Source organism: Bufo bufo, chromosome 1, assembly GCF_905171765.1.
Source record: "Bufo bufo chromosome 1, aBufBuf1.1, whole genome shotgun sequence".
Taxonomy (NCBI): Eukaryota; Metazoa; Chordata; class Amphibia; order Anura; family Bufonidae; genus Bufo; species Bufo bufo.
Genome location: NC_053389.1, coordinates 646,949,937 through 646,969,439, shown reverse-complemented (window position 1 = coordinate 646,969,439; position 19,503 = coordinate 646,949,937). Strand labels below are relative to the sequence as shown.

The 19,503-nt window shown below is 43.6% G+C and overlaps 1 protein-coding gene across 4 annotated transcripts in view; it reads right to left on the bottom strand.

Annotated features, from left to right (window-relative positions):
- RAB27A (RAB27A, member RAS oncogene family) overlaps positions 1–19,503 on the bottom strand; it is an 86,991-nt gene that overhangs the window by 42,118 nt on the left and 25,370 nt on the right. For 3 of the 4 annotated variants that reach the window (XM_040413924.1, XM_040413928.1, XM_040413926.1), the window contains exon 2: positions 11–183. In XM_040413924.1, coding sequence (XP_040269858.1) covers positions 11–163 — 153 coding nt within the window. In that variant the 5' untranslated portion in view covers positions 164–183. Of the gene's footprint in view, positions 1–10; positions 184–7,858; positions 7,997–19,503 lie in introns of those variants that run through there. The other variant, XM_040413925.1, reaches the window with a different exon arrangement.

Here is a 19,503-nt window from a genome sequence, read left to right as displayed (position 1 = left end):
AACTTCTTACCACTCTCTTTTCCCGGAAGTCTATGCCTACTGTTGTGATGAACTTAGAATTGAATTTCCCATCTGTATATTGGTAGAGAAAACTAGTTTTTCCTACACCGGAGTCTCCCAATGCTAAAAACTTGATGAGGTAGTCATAGTCTCCATCAAACATTGTGAAGCTTGGTTAGTGACCTGCAAAATGTTAAACACAGACACTATGAGCATGAAATTGATTATTTTCGACACCTCGACATTAACAATGGAAACGTCTGGAATATCATTGAAGGGTTGTCCAAGATTTTGATATTGATGGCCTCAGGATGGACCATGAACATCAGATTGGCCTGATTCTGGCACCTAGAAAATCAGCAGTTCCTGAGTAGATGTGGCGTGGGAGCTACAAAGCTCCATCCATTGTGAGGCAGAAGGAGCTCGTAACTAGAGTGCAGCTCCTATGCACTTCAATGGCAGCAGAGCCGCAGTAACCAGCTGCTGCCACTACATGATGGATGGCGCTGTGTAGTTCTGGTGTCAGAGCCAGGGTGGGTCAGCTGATTGACAGGGGTGCAAGGTGTCAGACAGCTGCTAATATGATACTGATGGCCTATCCTGATGGTAGTTCATGAATAACAAAATCCTGGACAGCCCCTTAAAATGCACTATATTTATTCACATAGCAATGTGCATTTAAAATGTTAAATTATCTGTTCTCACACGTCGTCATTTTGTAAGGCCCCCTGCACACGAACGCGTGCACCCCGTTGCCGTATTGCGGACCTCATTTGCGGATCCGCAATACACGGGTGCCGTTCCGTGGGCATTCCGCATCACGGATACGGAACGGAAGCACGGAACGGAACCCTACAGAAGCACTATGGAGTGCTTCCGTGGGGTTTTGTCCCGTACTTCCGTTCCGCAAAAAGATAGAACATGTCCTATCTTTTTGCGGAACGGCCGGATAGCGGACCCATTCAAGTGAATGGGTCCGCGATCCGCTGTGGCTGCCCCACGGACTGTGCAGCACGACCACGGGGTGCACACGTTCATGTGCAGGGGGTCTAAAACTGTACCAACGCAGATCCTGAAAAGATCATGACAACAGGGCAACGTGTAAAAAAAAAAAAAGATAACGGAGATTCTTTCATAATAAACTTGTGTGCCCTGCATACATGAGAAGTATGTCGGCACATAGATAGGAAGATTGCAGTTTTGCGGCCTACCATCACATGCATAACCACATTTGTGTAATCTTATAACAAGAAGTGCTGAAAACTATTGCTGTGCAATTTCCTCAAAATTGTTCTGATCCTTCGCCCTCCCCATCTGAACAGCACCGGGTACTGCCCATCATACAAATCAGGAAGTGGTAAGACAGTGCTTGGTCATTGCTGAAGATGTCAAATGGGAAAAACAGACACTTACATCATATACATTTCTAGGATATATCTTTATCTCAACATGAAAGGCACAAAATGAAGTGCAATGATTATTGATGCAATACTAATACAAATATATGGGGAAGAGACCATATGAGATTGTGGCCTGTTCCATATAGATTACAGCTGTCTAAAGATGAAAAGGTACATACTCTACAAATGATCCAACCTGATTAAAAGAAATCTCCTGCTTCTTCATCTTATAAATCCAGTACAACATTACTAAAAGACCAAAATTAAGCATCTAGGGGCAGAATTATCAAAGCTTTTATACCAAAAAAAGTTACAAACCATATTCACGGTATAGTATACAACTGCGTGTGCTTCGTGCCACTTTTCAAAAGTGTCATTCTTTGGGTGGGTTCACATCACGTTTTGTGCCTCCGTTTGATGTTATACGTTAGAGGGGGGGGGGGAAGAATCCAGAAACAAAGCACACAGGATCCAAAAAACGGATGGGAAAAACGTGATGCGAGCCCAGCCTTACCCACATGCAGTGGATATTTTAAAATAGAAGATTACAAAAGCGTATAATGGACAAATCATATTCTATTTAGCAAGATGGAGTCTAGACTAGCAAGTAGAACAGACTTGAGCATACACCCGAGACAGCTTGATGTCCTCACGATGCAGAAGGTCAGGAGACATCAGCACTAAACACAGAGAGGTACCAAGGTTCCCATTTTTATACTGGAGTCTAAAAGCAGTTTCATAAATAACAATTGGGCCTTGTTCACATTTCTGTATATTTTGACATCCGCCCATGTGTTATCCATAAAGATGTCTGTGGAGAATCTGTGTTTGGTTCGTTTGCATTTGTGTTTTTGCCCTTCATGTGTCATCCATATTCCACGGACACTGCTAGGCTGAAAAATTATTTCCAGATCATCCCCCATCAGTGGTCAGTGAAAAACGGACCACACTCTGATGCCATCCGTGCTGTTGCAGTGATTTCTCATGGATCTAGACTTCAATGGGTGCGTTCGGTCCGCATCATGGCCCAAAGTAGTGCATGTCTCCTTGATTTTTCTGTCTGCAGATGAGGTGCTGGCTTATTTAATATCCAAGTCATGTCTGAAGGCCTATTTTAAGAGCTGAACGTTGACTTATAGGATAGCTGCCTTACATCTGGTGACATTAGAGGCAGAGCTTGTTAAGAGCTCATTTGCATCCCTTCCCTCCCAGAATTCCAGAGGAGCATGTATGGCCTATAAGACTCCTCACACTGATTAAGGTGCTCTCTCCCTAAGGCAGTGCTTCTCAAATAGTGGGGCGCGCCCCCCAGGGCGCTAGGCTCCGTAAAGGGGGGCTCGTTCAGGGCCGGCCTTTGGGGTGTGCAGGCTGTGCGGCCGCACAGGGCGCCATAGCAACAGGGGTGCCGGGCGGCCGACAGCTCGCAGTGTAATATGCGGCAGGGAGATGAGCGCTTCCATTGTGGAAGCGCTCATCTCCCGTCTGATCAGAGGCCGGCGCAGGCGCTGGACGCGATGTACGGAGCAGGGGCCGGGGGAGGGACTTGGAGGAGGAGCTGGGGGCCGGCAATAGCGGTGGGGCGGTGCGGTCACTGTACTATAGCCCCGCCCCACCGCTCCCTCCGGTATACTAATATAAAATGTATTATTGAATTAAAAGTTATTAAACATGCCCCCCTCACTCCTAATAGTACCGTATATCCGAATTTCTTCTGTATAATGCCGGCAGGCAGGCCGGGCGGCCGGCGCGTCCCTCAGTGATGTCACATGCCTGCGCCGCCTGCTTTATGAATGAAGCAGGCGGCGCAGACAAGTGACGTCACTGAGGGACGCGCCGGCAGCCCGGCCCGCCTGCCGGCATTATACAGAAGAAATTCGGATATACGGTACTATTAGGAGTGAGGGGGGCATGTTTAATAACTTTAAACGGCGGCGGGCACACGGAATCTGTGGATGGCACAGTTAAGGGGTGGGGGTCTGTGGATGGCACTGTTATGGGCTGGGGGGGCACTGTGGATGGCACTGTTATGGGGTGGGGGGGTCTGTGGATGGCACATATATAACAGTGCCAGCCACAGATCCCCCTGTAACAGTGCCAGCCACAGATCCCCCCCATAAGTGTCCGTCATCCACAGATCCCACCATAAGTGTCCGTCATCCACAGATCCCCCCATAAGTGTCCGTCATCCACAGATCCCCCCATAAGTGTTCGTCATCCACAGATCCCCCCATAAGTGTGTGTCCGATCCACATTTCTTTCTTCTTTTATTCTCTTATACGTTAATAAGGATACAGTGTTATGCAGAGGTGTACTTATAACAATTTTATAGACAAATGATACTATTTACAGTTGCGCGGGGGGCGCAAAATGTTTTCTTCTTCCTAGGGGGGCATGACAGAAAATAATTGAGAAGCACTGCCCTAAGGAGAGTTAGTTCCCCCCTTACCCGGACACAGGCCTCTCACACAGTTAAGTCAGTACTCTCTGCTCTGCACTGATGAGGGGCAATCACCTGAAACAGCTGTCTGCAGATGAGGTGCTGGCTTATTTTATATCCAAGTAATGTCTCAAGGCTTATTTTAAGAGCTGAAAATTAACTTATAGGATAGCTGCCTTACATCTGGTGGCATTAGAGGCAGAGCTGGTTAAGAGCTCATTTGTATCCCTTCCCTCCTTGATTTTTTTTCCCTGACCCACGGTCAGTAAAAACCTACTGATTTGTGAAGACATTAAAATCAATGGGTATGTGTGCTGTCCATGGAAAAGTCATGAATATATGCATGAGAGAAGGCAAGCTGTGTCAAATTGTTAATGTTTAACTCAAAGTCACAAAACAAGTTAAACAACAACTAATAAAAGTAGTCAAGACTTCTGAAAGTGGAGTTTAAACCGCTTTGATGATAATGGCTTCACAACATTAGCTGCTCAGCCTAAAATTATAGGCATGCTGCTCATTTACAGCCCTGCTATTATGATGGTGTTAAATTACTATTTAGAGTACGTAAGAGCAGTTGACATTAAATTACAAAACATATACGTATATAGGTGAACAGGGCACTCACGCATAAAACTAAAGTAAAATTGAGTGCCCTGTTCACCTATATACGTATATGCTTTTCTAAATTGAGTGAGTGGCCTCAATTTACAGGAGCACCTGGTGTCGTTTGAGTGTTCTTAGTGCGACATCTTACTTAATTTTAAATTACAAAACATAACTATTCGGTAAGCCAATTTTTAAAACGATATAACTTTGGTTTTAACTTCAATCCAGCCATATCTAGAAGTCTGGAACCCGACTTAAATTTTTTATTTACTAGATATGGAGTATAAATGGAGCAAGTGAACTGTACAAAACATACAAAAGGCATGGGATTTTTTGCATATAGTCCTCATGCTTGACAGTCTTAGTCATAAGTTATGTGCCTCCTCCAACAGTCCATGCTCCTTGAAATCTGCTGCTCTCTCTGACAAACATCATGTATGCCTGGAAAGAGGTGTAAATGTTAATGAACGTGCCGAAGACAATCGCCTGGCCCCCATTACACCACCTGCAACCAGCGGCGAGGACTGCATGAATGCCAATGCGACAAAATTTTGTTGTACAGGCGTTTAAATGGTTGCAAAATTACCCCCATTGTGTTTCTATACTAGAAACTATACCAGGTCAGATGAGTAATTAAAAAATTTTTTTTTTTTAAATGCAAAGGGTTTAAAAAATAAATAAAAAATATGCTGTTTTTTTGTGCGATTCAGTGTGGTCGCCGTATTTATAATTCACTAATATGACTGGCTCTTAGCACATCTCCTGTATTTTATTAATTCATCTTATATATACGGTAAACATACATTAAAATATAGAAAAAATACATTATTTGGTGATCCAGGCTTATAATATGCGGAGCTCACGCATAAAACTAAAGTAAAATAAAAAAATTGGCTGACCTGATATATCAAATCTCAGTTTTTTGGATGGCGATTTAATGGATATTAAATGTCCGTATGTTGTTGTTCACATTAATTGACGATTCAGCAAACATCAATACCCATGTGTTGTTGTTCACATTGATTAAGCGGCAATTGATTCCAAGTGAAAATTAGACGTTTAGGTTGATGTTCATATGCTGCATATAGTCATGCGTTAATATGTCAATTCACATGGATAATAACCGTATGGGATTTAGCGGCTGGCGATTTTGCGGTACTAGTTTAAGAAAAATCCCAGTTGAAAAAAGCTGAATCTATGGTATAAAATGCGCTGTGTTGTTTGATAGTTCATAATGTGTTCATACTTAAGCCAGATAGTTGTTGCAGGTTACTCACGCTGTTCGTCGGCTACACTCACTGCCGCTTTAGAACACAAGCCCACAAACCTCAGTCCCGCTGTAACGCCTTATGCCAGTCTGTGGATATTTCTCTTGTGCACAAAAAGAAAGAAAAGAAAAGACACCGTCCTCAATATCTTCGAGTCGGCCCTCACAAATGAGACGCGTTTCGAAAGAGTTTGTTTCTTCCTCAGTGGTATGTTGTGAAAAGACTATAGCGGTTGCCGTATTTATGTCTCAACTGCATCTATTTAAAGTCTATTTAAATATACACACAATTCTGCACTTTTGTGCAGTTTTTAAGTGTTTTTGTTGTGGAGTGTGCATTTTTTGTTTATGTTAACCCCATTGAAGTCTATGAGGAAAACCACTCTACAACTGACTCTGAGATGTCAAAATCTCAGGTTAATTTCCGCGTCAGAGGAAAATGCAAAGTGTACATGAGATTTATCTAATCTCATACACTTTGCTGATCTGTATCACTCTGCAGTTCTTCTGTCAACGCAATCCGCATCATGTGTAGTTACAGGGTTAGGTCACACATGGCGTATGCCCCGTCCACAGCGGATGTGTGCGTATTTCCACAGGAAACGTCACACATAAGGGTACTTTCACACTAGCATTTTTATTTTCCGGTATTGAGTTCCGTCACAGGGGCTCAATACCGGAAAAAGTTTTATCCTAATGCATTCTGAATGGAGAGCATTCCGTTCAGGATGCATCAGTTCAGTCCCTCTTCAGTTTTTTTGGCCGGAGAAAATACCGCAGCATGCTGCAGTTTTCTCTCCGGCCAAAAATCCGGAAATGCATTAATGCCGGATTGGGCCCCAAATGTTTCGGCAAAACAGACCTTTAAAAAATAAGAAAAATAAATAAATTCCGGATCCGTTTTTCCAGATGACAACCGGAAAAAGACTGATCCGGTATTGCAATGGATTTGTCAGATGGATCCGCATCCGGATCCGTCTCACAAATGCATCCGGACTAGTTCCCGCAACGGAACGGCCTGCCGGAATCCTCTGCCGCAAGTGTGAAAGTACCCCAACTTGACTTGTGGTGCGGATTTAAAAATCAGCAGCATGTGAATTTACAGTATGTTGCAGATATCTGCTGTGGATTTCACCCTTTGCAAGGCAATGGGTGAAATCTGTGGAGAGCCAGCAGCATTTCCGCCTTGAAATCAGCGCCATTTTGCACAGATCTGCTGCTGCACTGTACGGACAGGTCAGCTGTGTGTGCAAGATGTGCTCCTCCAACACGGCTGTTCATTTTGGCTAACAAAACTGGCAGGCAAAAAGTACACATGAAAGCACACTCAAAAGAAAAGTCAGCGTGAAGGGGGCGAGAACGCAGAATTCCTCGCCTGCCACACCTCACTGTATTTCACATGTGAATCTAAAGCACTGAGCGGACGAGCCGTTAACCAGTGGCGTTAACAATTTGTCATACTAATCATATGAAAGCCGAGCTTCCAGTATATCTGACTTGAAACAGATTTTATGAATCACTACGACATCAGTCACACGTTTGGTGGCTACCTACAACCTTTACGGTTTTCACACTACCCACCTCCCCAGTGGGTACTACTACAGTTCCAATCACCCAAACCGCTCAAAGCCTTTGCCATTTGAGTGAACATTTCAGTCCATGCACCATTCCACCGAGTCACTTTGAGACACCCGCCAAGACATCAGAAGGATGTGGAAGTAAGTTCCGTCTCATTAGTTAGTTATACACTGCTTACTGTATTTCCGTGGGTGAGAACACGGACAGAACGGTACATGTGAACCATAATTTCATTGTGCTGTCAGCAAGTGAAGATGAATCTAGCAATCTATAACTAAGATCCGAAGGAAGTGGTTTGCTTTACAGAAAATGTAATATCCAATGTTACTGAGGGAGGGTGGAAGGAGAAGGAGATCTATCTGTTTGCCGAGTGCACTGATGCACACTAATGTCTACAAACAGTATTTCCACCTTGCGCTGAGCAGGATGGCCAGGAGAAGACTGGAAAAATACACAGCACATGGATACAGATCTGAATGAAAGAATCAATGGCAGGCTATAAATGCGAGTGCACTAGAGAATCCCAGTATGTGGAATCAGTTCTAGAAGAGGGCAAACGATGAGACTCACCTCCACTATGTAGCAGGGAAGGAAAACCCCAGCTGGTGTAACCCTCAGGTGGAGGTCCTGTAGATGTGCCTTCTCGCTCCACCTGTTTAGCACACAATCAAGCAGCCTACGTGTCACCTGCTTGCACTAATGTTGGTGTGAGCAGAAGGTGTGCCCAATGCCTGAGCTTACAGGAAAGCCCAGCTGTACGGTAGAAGACAGGATGACTCATGAAGGGAGGAAATCCATGAACATTTCTATCTAAAATGTAGACATTTTTGAGGAACATTATAGTAGCTGAAGATACCCTAGCAATTTTCTGCTTCAAACGGTACATACTTTAAAAGAAAATTACTCCAAGCAACATGGAGATGAGGATTCTTTTTTCCATCCATCAGCGGCCTCTATTCATTTACACTGGTCGCAATAACACCCGTACAAGCGTCATAGATGCGTATTCAGGCTATTTTACTCCCTGAAAAACGTTTAAGGCGTACCAATACGCCTTGGACTTTTCCAAGGGCGCGCTGTAAATGGCACGGGCAGCTCAGTGATGCCGTCTGTGCCTGCAATAACCAATAACAAAGCTCCATACAGCAAGCAGCTTTGCTATTGGTCGGTTTGGGCAGGCTGCCGGAGCGGTATCGTGTCCTGCAACAGGCGGGAGCTGAAAGGAGGAAGGGCCGGCTCCCGGGATTTGCTTAATCAGGAGAATAGAGGGAGCAGTGCGCTGTGCCTGCAAACCGTCGAACATGGTGGCAGTGGAGCTGAAGGGGAATGGAGTTCCGGAGTGGTGGACAACTACAGCCGAGGCCGGACATCCAGTTTGACATGTATTACAAGGTGACAGCGCAGCAATGTAATCGATGTGTGTAATGTATGTAGTGCAGTGTATGAACACAGGCTATTATAGCCAAGTGATGAAGTACAGGGAAGATCCACTATAGTGGATTTTACTTTATCACTTGGCTACAATTGCCTGATATTATCTAGACTAGTAACGGTTCCCCAGCAGAAATACCCAGCTCTTAGGCCCCGTTCACACCACCACTATTTCTGTTCTGCTCTCTTAGATAAGCAGCACAACCAAAATAAGGGAAGTCCTGGATCGAGGACATAAGGGTGGGTTCACATCACATTTTTGTCATATATTTAATGTACACAAAAAAAAAAAAACACATACGTTAATGGATGCCTCAGACAGATGCCATACAGTGGCATCCGCCTTCATAGAGTTCTATTGTAAAAAAAAAAAAAAAGTTAATGTATACTCTGCAGGATGGGAAAGCATAGTGTACCACGTTTTTCAATCCTGCAAAGTCCAGCAAAAAAACAAAAAACTGCATATGTGTTTTGCAAAATGGAACTCTATGGTGACAGATGCCACAGTATGGCATATGTCTGAGGCATCCGTTAAAGTATCCGTTTTTTTATGTACATTAAAAATGTATGACAAAAACGTGATGTGAACCCAGCCTAGCTGATAGGAACAGAGCTGGACACAACACACTCCATTGACTGTGATGGGATCCATTCGGGATCCTGTCTTTTTACTGGACAAGAAAGTGCTGCATGCAAGGCTATTCTGTCTGGTCTTTTTGACAGAATCTGCAACAGAGTCCCAAACGGAGCCTCCATATGAACAAGTGTAGGCCGCCTACATATTATCTATCGATGGAACCCCCACCGATCACAAGAACAGGTACCCCATGTACCCCTCGGAGCAACCCGAAATGAAAGAAGTGGCAGGTCGAGCTTGGGAACTGCCTCTCGAATTCATCTCTATGGGCAGAGTACAGCAGAGTACAACGCTATTCCAGGACTCCCATAGAGATGAAGCAGCAGTTTGCATACCCAAGCTGGCGCTCTGAAGGGCTCCAAGGGGTACAGGCAGGGCCGGCGTCAGCACCCGGCACACCCGGGCAAGTGCCGGGGCCCACTGTGCCCACTCACTCCTGCAGCTGTGTCCTGCCTGTTCTCAATTCTAGGGCAGCTCACCCCAACAATGCAGACCCATTTAATTTATAATGGAGGCCATTATGGCACCAAAAATGGTAAAAGGCAGAGTGGACCCAGCATGCATGTGGAACCAACACTTCCTGAACTTTATGGCGGTCATTATGGCGCATAACAGGTAGTATTTAGTGTTAGGTTCCAGTCGTACAGTGATCGCCTTGACGTTTGGCAGAAGGCCTCAAATGGTTTTGTACAAAATGCCAAGCATCTCACTTTATAAATCAGCATAGCATAGCACTATAATATTTTTTGTGACTATGACATTATCGTACTTTATCTGGTTTGCAGAGTGCTGTTGCATTGTCTTTTTTCTCTATGTTTTTAGCCATGGCAGCGTGCAGCTGCGCATTGGGATGTGCTGACTAACCCCCTTTTCTTTTCTCGGTCCGTTCCGGCCGCCGCACGGACATTGCCCGTGCATTGGGGACCACAGATTGCGGTCCCCAATGCACGGAACAGACGCACAACGGCCGTGTGCATGAGGCCTAAGGCATTGCTTAGACTCCATCCCACAGTCTAGCCAGTGCCTAATGGGTTACAGTTTAGACCACCTTCTGGTACATAGGGGAAGGCGCCACTTAAATCTCCCATTTTTAAAGGGTAATGTTAGTTTAGGTTTTCATTGTGTTTTATGTCCTGCATTTCAATGCCATTCTATCTATAGGCTACTGCAGGTTGCTTTTAGACAATAAGAGGACGCAGTTAGCACCTTTGTACGCCACTCAGACATACCTATACCGGCAGATTAGCCTTTGTGGTTACATGCCTATAATCATTTATATTACTGGACATTTATTTACCTAGCTCATTGTCAGTTTTCTGGTGGGGATTAAGTGGCACCTTATTATTGACTCCCTACTATATGTATTTGATTAATTGTATGATGATTTAAATAAAGTGATATTTTTAAAAGGGATATAACCACGTTACTCACTTGTTTTTCTTGGTAATATTTTCACCTTCTGGTACATGTTGATAATTCCCTTTTAAACCCCAGTCCATGTTCCTTCAGTACTGGGAATCAGTGGGAGTCATATTAGAAGGTAACTAAAGGTGGAATTCCCTTTTAATGTCCCCTAAAGGTGGCCACACACATTAGATAAAGGTTGGTTGACGATCGCACAGGTGTCTGTCCATATGTATGTACCTGTGTTTGTGTGTGTGTCCGTCCCAGTGTGTGTGTGTGTGTGTGTGTGTGTCACCATCACCATGCCCACAGTGTTCCTATGTCTTGACGCAGCTGCATCAGGACGTTCTGTGCAGGGCAAGAAGAAGAACATTGAAGAGGAGGCAGCGCTGCCAGCATGGAGTTCGTGGGAGAGACACAGGGAGGCACACTAAGGATGTAGGTAACACTACCACATGATCTACCCTAGTGTTATCTGTGGTTTTACATAGGACAGCAGGTAACACTACCACATTATCAGCACTAGTGTCATCTGTGGTTTTACATAAGACTGCAGGTAACACTACCACATTATCAGCACTAGTGTCATCTGTGGTTTTACATAAGACTGCAGGTAACACTACTACATTTTCTGTAGTCAGATAGCCATGACTGTATAAGGGGGCCCACTGAGACTTTATCGCCCAAGGGCCCACATGAACCTGGAGCCGGCCCTGGGTACAGGGTACCAATTCTTGTGATGGGTGGGGGTTTAAGCGGTAGGACAACCACCTATATAATAGTTATCCCCTATACTGTGGATAGGGGATAACTTAACCTTGAATAACCCTATAAAAGTTAGGTTAAGGTATTTCTGCCTACAGTCATTTATGAAACTATTTCCGTACATACAGTATGTGCTATATATTGTAAACCAGAGAACTTCATGTAACTGTCACTTCCCACTGTAGCATAATAGAACTTCTCCCATAATTTACCAACCATTATACAAAAATGACAATCATTTTGAATAACAATGTGAGCATTCATCCTCCCCCATCTTATTACTGGCCCAACTCATATGACCCTCAAAATTTGCACTGGAATTCTGTAGTTTGCTCGAAGGAAAACTTCAGAAAGACGTACACAGTAGGAAGAGTACATTGTGTCAAACCATCAAGACATTGCAGAGATAACCTAACTACACGTAAACAGCAAGCACCATCTCTCATTAAGGCTGAGTTCACATCAGCGTTCAGCCTTTCAGTTCTCCTGCTCCGTTATAGGAGCAGGAGAACGGAAAGGACGGATTTGGCACATACCTGAGCCGAATGGAGCATACAGACCCCATAGACTATAATGGGGTCCGTTAGGTTTACACTCAGAAGATGATTTTGGAGCGGAGACGAAAGTAGTACATGCAGGACTTTAGTCTCCGCTCCAAAATCATCTTCTGAGCGTAAACCTAACGGACCCCATTATAGTCTATGGGGTCTGTATGCTCCGTTCGGCTCAGTTATGTGCCGAATCCATCCTTTCCGTTCTCCTGCTCCTATAATTGAGCAGGAGAACGGAAAGGCTGAATGCTGATGTGAACTCAGCCTAAGGGCTCATGCACACGAACGTTTTTGGCGTTCCGTATACAGACCGTATTTTGATTCCGTATACGGAACCATTCATTTCAATGGGTCCGCACAAGTCCGCATCCATTGCTCCGTTCCGTGACCCCACAAAATTTATGAGACATGTCCTATTCTTGTCCATTTTGCGGACAAGGATAGGCATCTCTATAATGGGCCTCCTGTTCCGTTCCGCAAATTGCGGAAGGCACACGGGCAGCATCCGTTTTTTGCGGATAGCAAAAAACGGCACGGTCGTGTGCATGAGCCCTAAGAAAAAAAGTTCTCCAATTACCCTTCCGTCATGCAGCGATATGGAAGAAGGAGATGCGTAAGTATGTAGATTATTATACTCTTCAGGAGTCCAGAAAGGCTGGGTGATGACCAGTCATATCAGAGCTCGCTCAGCTTATTTTGTGAAATAAATTTCAGATTAGTGTATGTATCCATGACTGGAGGGAGACCCTCTGCTGCACATCCACAACACATACGTGACCGCCACATGAGTGGATAATGGAATTAGCTTTGAACAGGCTTTAATTTTATCACTTCTTTCTAAAGCTGAAAAATATTATTATTTCAGTGACACATTTCCTTCCTCTGTGATTTGGAAACATATCACCAACTGCATAAAAAGAAAACATAAAAACTACAAGATTTAATCCATCGCCCTCTTACCAGTATATAGCTAAGACATTCAAAAAAAAAACGCTTCTTTCTTTTTCTTACTTGTCTTATGAGAACAACGGACACATAGGATGTCTCCCGCTCTGGAGCACATGACCGTCCATATATTACAATGGTCAAACATAATTCTGCCAGCAAAATCTGTTCAAAATCTGAATTTTAAATAGTAGGTGTTCACTTATAACGAGTGTTTAGTAAAGACTGAAAAATAAATTGGAAGTCTAAATAGCCATGTAAATGTGTGTATGAATACACAAGAAATACATTCTACTAGAACAGCTGGGGGGCTGCTGCTGAGACCCCTCCACAACCCCGTTATCACTGGAGAAACCAGTGTTAGGGGGCATTCACACAATTGCATTTTGGGTTTGCACCTGATCCCCATTTTTTGCAGATCAGAGGCTAACCCATTCGATTCAATGGGGCCGCAAAAGATGCAGACCGCAAACTGTGCGCCGTCTGCATCCGTATGTACGTTCTGCACCCCAGCAAAACATAAATAATATTAAATTTAATATGTGCTATTCTTGCCCGTTTGGCAGACAAAGATAGGATTTTTTTTTTTAACAAAGGGCGAGATGTGCTGATCCACAAAAATGTAAAATGCACACGGCTGGTATCAGTGTTTTGCAGATCCGCAATTTGCAGACCGCAAAACAGATATGCAACTTTTTTAAATGGAACGCACATGAATGGAGTAGGTGTGCACTCGGACCAGCAACCCCCGACACCTCCCAGCATGCACACTTGCTTGACTGATCTCCGAACTCCCATAGAAGTGAATGGAGCATGCTGAGGGTTGTAGTTTCACCACAGCTGGAGTGCCAAAGGTTGCTAACCCCTGCTGTAGACCCTTTCATTTGAATGAAAGAGTCTTGCAGGAAAGACGGAGAAAGTTGGCACATGCTGCGATTTTCTCAGCTAACAGTCTGTTTGGAATATATCACTCGTGAAGATACCAATTAAATGTGGTCAGTGTTCAGACCAGGTGCTCCTTGACTGCACCTTGACGTAAATATCGTCCACCTGTCCTAAATACAGCCTTAGGCCTCTTTCACACTACCTTTTTTTTTTTTCGTTTACGGGCCGTTTTTTGCGTTCCATATATGGTCCGTATACGGAACCATTCATTTCAATGGTTCCGCAAAAAAAAAACTTAATGTACTCCGTATGCATCCCGTATTTCCGTTTTAAGATAGAACATGTCCTATTATTGCCCGCAAATCATGTTCCGTGGCTCCATTCAAGTCAATGGGTCTGCAAAAAAAATGGAACACATACAAAAATGCATCCGTATGTCTTCCGTATCCATATCCAGAAACTAAAAACGGAACAGTGTATCTGTGAAAAACGGACCGCAAAACACTGAAAAAGCCATACGGTCGTGTGAAAGAGGCCTTACCATGTAGTCCCCGAAATCAATGGCTAGGAATGCTCTAGTGGAGAGAACTGCATTTGATTATGGACTAATAGAAGGGTCCATCTGCTCTGGAACCACATCGAATGGCTCATTTGACAAGGGGTTGTCTAAAACAAACAAACATACCGGTAATCTATTTCTGACCGTTTGGGTGTCCACCACTCCTTCGGAGTTTCTATGGTTACAGACTACAAACAAGTGTTCCTTGCAGTCTGATCCTGCAGCCCCGTGGCACTGCTAACCTACAGGCAAAACAAAGTGGCAGTGGGACGCGCCCACGACTGCAGAATCACACCCGCATTAGGTATCACAGTGAATCAGCCCAGAGTACTTTAAACAGGATATTTGCAAAAGTAATTGCTTTACTTTAGGTGCATTGGGGCAATTAAAAATAGAAGGAAAAACATTGACAAAAAAGGCACCCATCCTTAAAAAACAAACAAAAAAACAAAAAAAACAGCACCATTTACAAAGGACAAATATCATGACTAAATGCTGAACACAATGGAAAGGGGAAAAATGTACTTTGTTGCAGCTGACATTTTCCTTGGCATGTACATAAGAATAAATACAGATGACCTAGGTTACAATAGATTGAGAATTACTCCAGACAGAGCCACTGTTCCCACATTTCAGACGGCTTGGCAAAGCACCAAACTATGCAGATCCTTTCCCAAGCCAATGCCCTGTGATCAAGCGTCGGTAAAGAAAAAAATGCAAGTAAAGTATGTCATAGTGAAACATATAATAAATAAGAATGGAAAATTGTATGTAGAAACGGACATGGTGAAAATACAGCTAAATTGGTTATTTTATCCCTTTCAGGACCTTGCAAATTTCCGTTTTTTATTCTCTGCCTTACCATAGCCATAACTTTAATTTTTCTGTTCACATAGCCGTACAAGGGTTTTGTTTTTTTTTTGTTTTGTTTTTTGCGGGACAAGTTGCAGTTGTAATTTTTAAAGGCAGCATTTACTATTGCATACAATGTAGTGGGAAGCTGTCAAAAAATTACAGATTGGGTGGAATTGGGAAAAAATAAAAATAAAATGCAAATCCACCACAGTTTTATGATTTTTGTTTTTACAGTGTTCACTATGCGGTAAAGCTAACCTGTGCCCTTCATTCTCTGGGTCGGTACAATTACAGCGATACCACATTTATAATACTGGGGGGGGGGAATAAATAAAAGAAAAAAACACTTTGGAAAAAAAAAAATTATTTTCATCGCTATATTCTGACTCCCATATCTTTTTTTATAGTTATGTTCTGAGCTGTGTGAGGGCTCATTTTTATGTGGGACAATCTGTAGTTTTCATTGATACCATTTTGGAGTGTGTATGAATTTTTGATAATTTTTTTAATTCAATTTTGTGGGGAGGTTAAGTAATGAAAAATGGCGAATCTGCCATTTAGATTTTTCTTTCTGTTACCGGTATGTCATTCGTATAGGATAAATATTTTAATGGCACAGGCGTTTTGGACACGGCGTTGCCCATAATTATTATTTTTTTATTGTTAATATTTTTATTCTAGGGAAAGGTGGGTGACTTGAACTTTTATATTTTTCAACTTTTTTTGTTGTTGCCCTAAGTGAGTATAACATGCAATCATTGGATTTCCACTTGTGTTCTGTAATGGATATCAATTACAGAATACAGGATTCCGTGTATTCCAATGCAGTGCGGTCACCTGCAAGGCGGCATTGGAATATACTGGAAGCCTTGTTCAGGCTCAGGCCCATGACTAGCACGGATTGCGTTACCCGATCTCGGCCAGGGGAAGGTGGCTCAGGCTGTGAAGCACACAGCTTCTGGTTTTAGCGCTCTGGGATGCCATGATCACATCTGACCATGGCATCTGAGGGGTTAGATGTGTGCAATCGGCATTATAGCCGATTGCAGACATTAGCTCCAGGCCTCTGCTGTTTCAAACAGCAGAAACCTGGTGGTTATGGCGCCCGCTGCAGTTACCAGCTCCTCAATAAACAATGGACAAAGCTGTGTAGTTCAGGCATCGCAGTTACCCTAATACGGCAAAATTGCCAGGGGATGGAGTTTCAGACCACCTCCAATCTGAGGCTAGACCATCAATAGTAACATTCTATAAAACCCCTTTAAAGGGCCCATCTGTAAACCAGCAGGTGTATAAAACAAAAGCGAGGCCCTAAACCTACTTGGCAGTGCTGTAAACCTACACAGCAGCTTGTGCTCTATCAATGCTGTTACATCAGTTTCTGAGAAGCAAAAATCTACAACCGTGTCTGCACTTACTAATATCACTTTTACAAAAAAAAAGGCCCCCAACAAGTGAATAGAAATATTCAATTATATCTGCCAGTAAATGAACAGTTACCAAACCTTGGCTGCTGATTTATCAATAGTTGGACAGTTTTACATTCATGTTAAAACAGGATTTATTTAGGCTACTTTCACACTCGCAATAAGTGCGGATCCGTCATGGATCTGCACAAACGTATCCGTTCAGATAATACAACAATCTGCATCCGTTCAGAACGGATCCGTTTGTATTATGTTTAACATAGCCAAAACGGATCCGTCTTGAACACCATTGAAAGTCAATGGGGGACGGATCCGTTTTCTATTGTGCCAGATTGTGTCATAGAAAACGGATCAGTCCCCTTTGTCTTACATTGTGTGTCAGGACGGATCCGTTTAACTCAGTTTCGTCAAGCGGATAGCAAAAGGTTGCAAGCAGCCTCCAAAGCGGAATGGAGACGGAACGGAGGCAAACTGATGCATTCTGAGCGGATCCTTTTCCATTCAGAATGCATTGGGGCAAAACTGATCAGTTTTGGACCGCTTGTGAGAGCCCTGAACGGATCTCACAAACGGAAAGCCAGAACGCCAGTGTAAAAGTAGCCTAATACTGTGCACAACAATGTATTAAGATTTCCATCCTGCCGACACATTTAGTGCTAAACAGTGTGTGTGACAATCATTTGCCATCTACAGTAAGTATACAAGATCTGCAGCAGCGCATGACATGTTTCATTACTGTTACAGATTGTCCCCTGATGAGCCGCTTGTCAGCGTCTGCATTGTCAGATAACAGTAATTGCCATAGACTGACTCGCCTAAGTGGTGTCCGCCTAAAATGTACCGACATCAAATCAAGAACACGCCCAGAATCACCTACAATTAGTAGACGGGTTATATTAACTTAATGAACCGTGCTCCTGTCCCCAAAAGATATGGCTTACCCAGCATTTACTGCACTTTGAGATGCACCAGGAAGCAGAGACTGGTGGGGGGCTGCAGAAGTGTCAAAATAGCAGCAATGGGGAGGAGGGGGAGTAATTATTATTTTTATTTTTTTATACCTTCTGAGATTTCTTTTGTTTTTGTTTTACATTTAATTTGTATCACCCAACCAAAGAACCCCTTTAAATTTCCTCCTGCTTCTCCTCCCCTGTTCTTTAAACAGAAGGGGGGGGGGTATTACTTGGTGGTATTTCTCATCACCATGCTTTTGTGAATGTGTGCTGCCCATTCTGTGCATATTGCGGAATACAATGCACAGGTGCATTGTGGCTTGCGCAAAAGGATGCAGACCCATTCAATTTGGATGGGTCTGTGATCTGTCCACACCGCAAAAAATTAGAACATTTTCCATTTCTTGCTGTGCGGAGGCACGGACAGAAAACCCACGGAAGCACACAAAGGGGTTCCGTGCCTCCGTTCCACACACCTTCCGGATTACGACCCATTCAAGTGAATGGGTTCGCATCCGTGATGCTGTGCACAAATGGCCGGTGCCCGTGTATTGTGAACCCGCTTTTTGTGGGCCGCAATACAGGCACCGTTTGCATGACCCCTTAGACATGCTATTCCGATGCGATACCAGCGATAGTACTTTTTGATACATTATTGTCCAACTGATCATGGCGCCCTCTTATGTTTTTGTGGGTGAATGTCTGCCATATATTTACTGCTATTTTATTTTTAAGCAATTTACCACTAAAGATATATTCCTTTATATTGTGGCAAGGTGTTATTTTTCTTTAAGGAGTATCTATGTTCTATATTGCGCAGTTTTCACGAGGCTCTGGCTCCAAAGAAATGAATAGGACATGTGTGAAAAGCAGAAGGCTCCGGATGCAATGTGTTTTTCACTGATGGTTGCTGGGGATGTAGATGGTTATTTTTCAGTTTTTCTTCACATGCGTGAAAAACACATGAAATCTGTATAAAATCTGGATGGAAAAAACACACACACACTGAACTCAATCGCTGACAAAACCTATCAGTTTTTCCCTGAACAGATCCTGACACAATCCATATCGCTCGTGTGAAAGAGGCCTTCAAGATACACAAAATTTTTACCAAAAACCCTTAGGTCTCTTTCACACGAGCGTGACGGATTGGCTACGGATGCGTTCAGTGAAATTCGCATCATTTTGCAAGCAGGTTCAGTCAGTTTTATCTGCGATTGCGTTCAGTTTTTTCCACGCGGGTGCAATGTGTTTTGATGCATTTTTCACGCTCGCGATAAACTGAAGGTTTACAAACAACATCTCTTAGCAGCCATCAGTGAAAAACGCATCGCATCCGCACTTGCTTGCGGATGCAGTGCGTTTTTCACTGAAGCCCAATTCACTTCTATGGGGACAGGGCTGCGTGAAAAACGCAGAATACAAAACATGCTGCATTTTTTAGCAGAACTGATGCGTAAAAATTTTTTTTTAAATGGGGCAGGATTCAGTGCGGGTGCTATGCGTTCACGTCATGCATTGCACCCGAACGGAAAACTCGCTCGTGTGAAAGGGGCCTTAGGCCGCTTTCAGACGAGCGAGTGTCATCACACTCCGTACTCACAGCGCAGCACCCGACCCGAACTTCCAGCACTGCTGGGGTCGCATAGCATTAGATTGATTTATGATGCTATATAACCCTTTCGAGTTCTGGAATGTATTGGATAACACTGACAGCATTATGTCAGTGTCATACAGTACATTCCAGAACTGTAGTTGTTGTTGCTCCATGTGTGACTGAGGTGAGGTGGGATAGATTGGAAT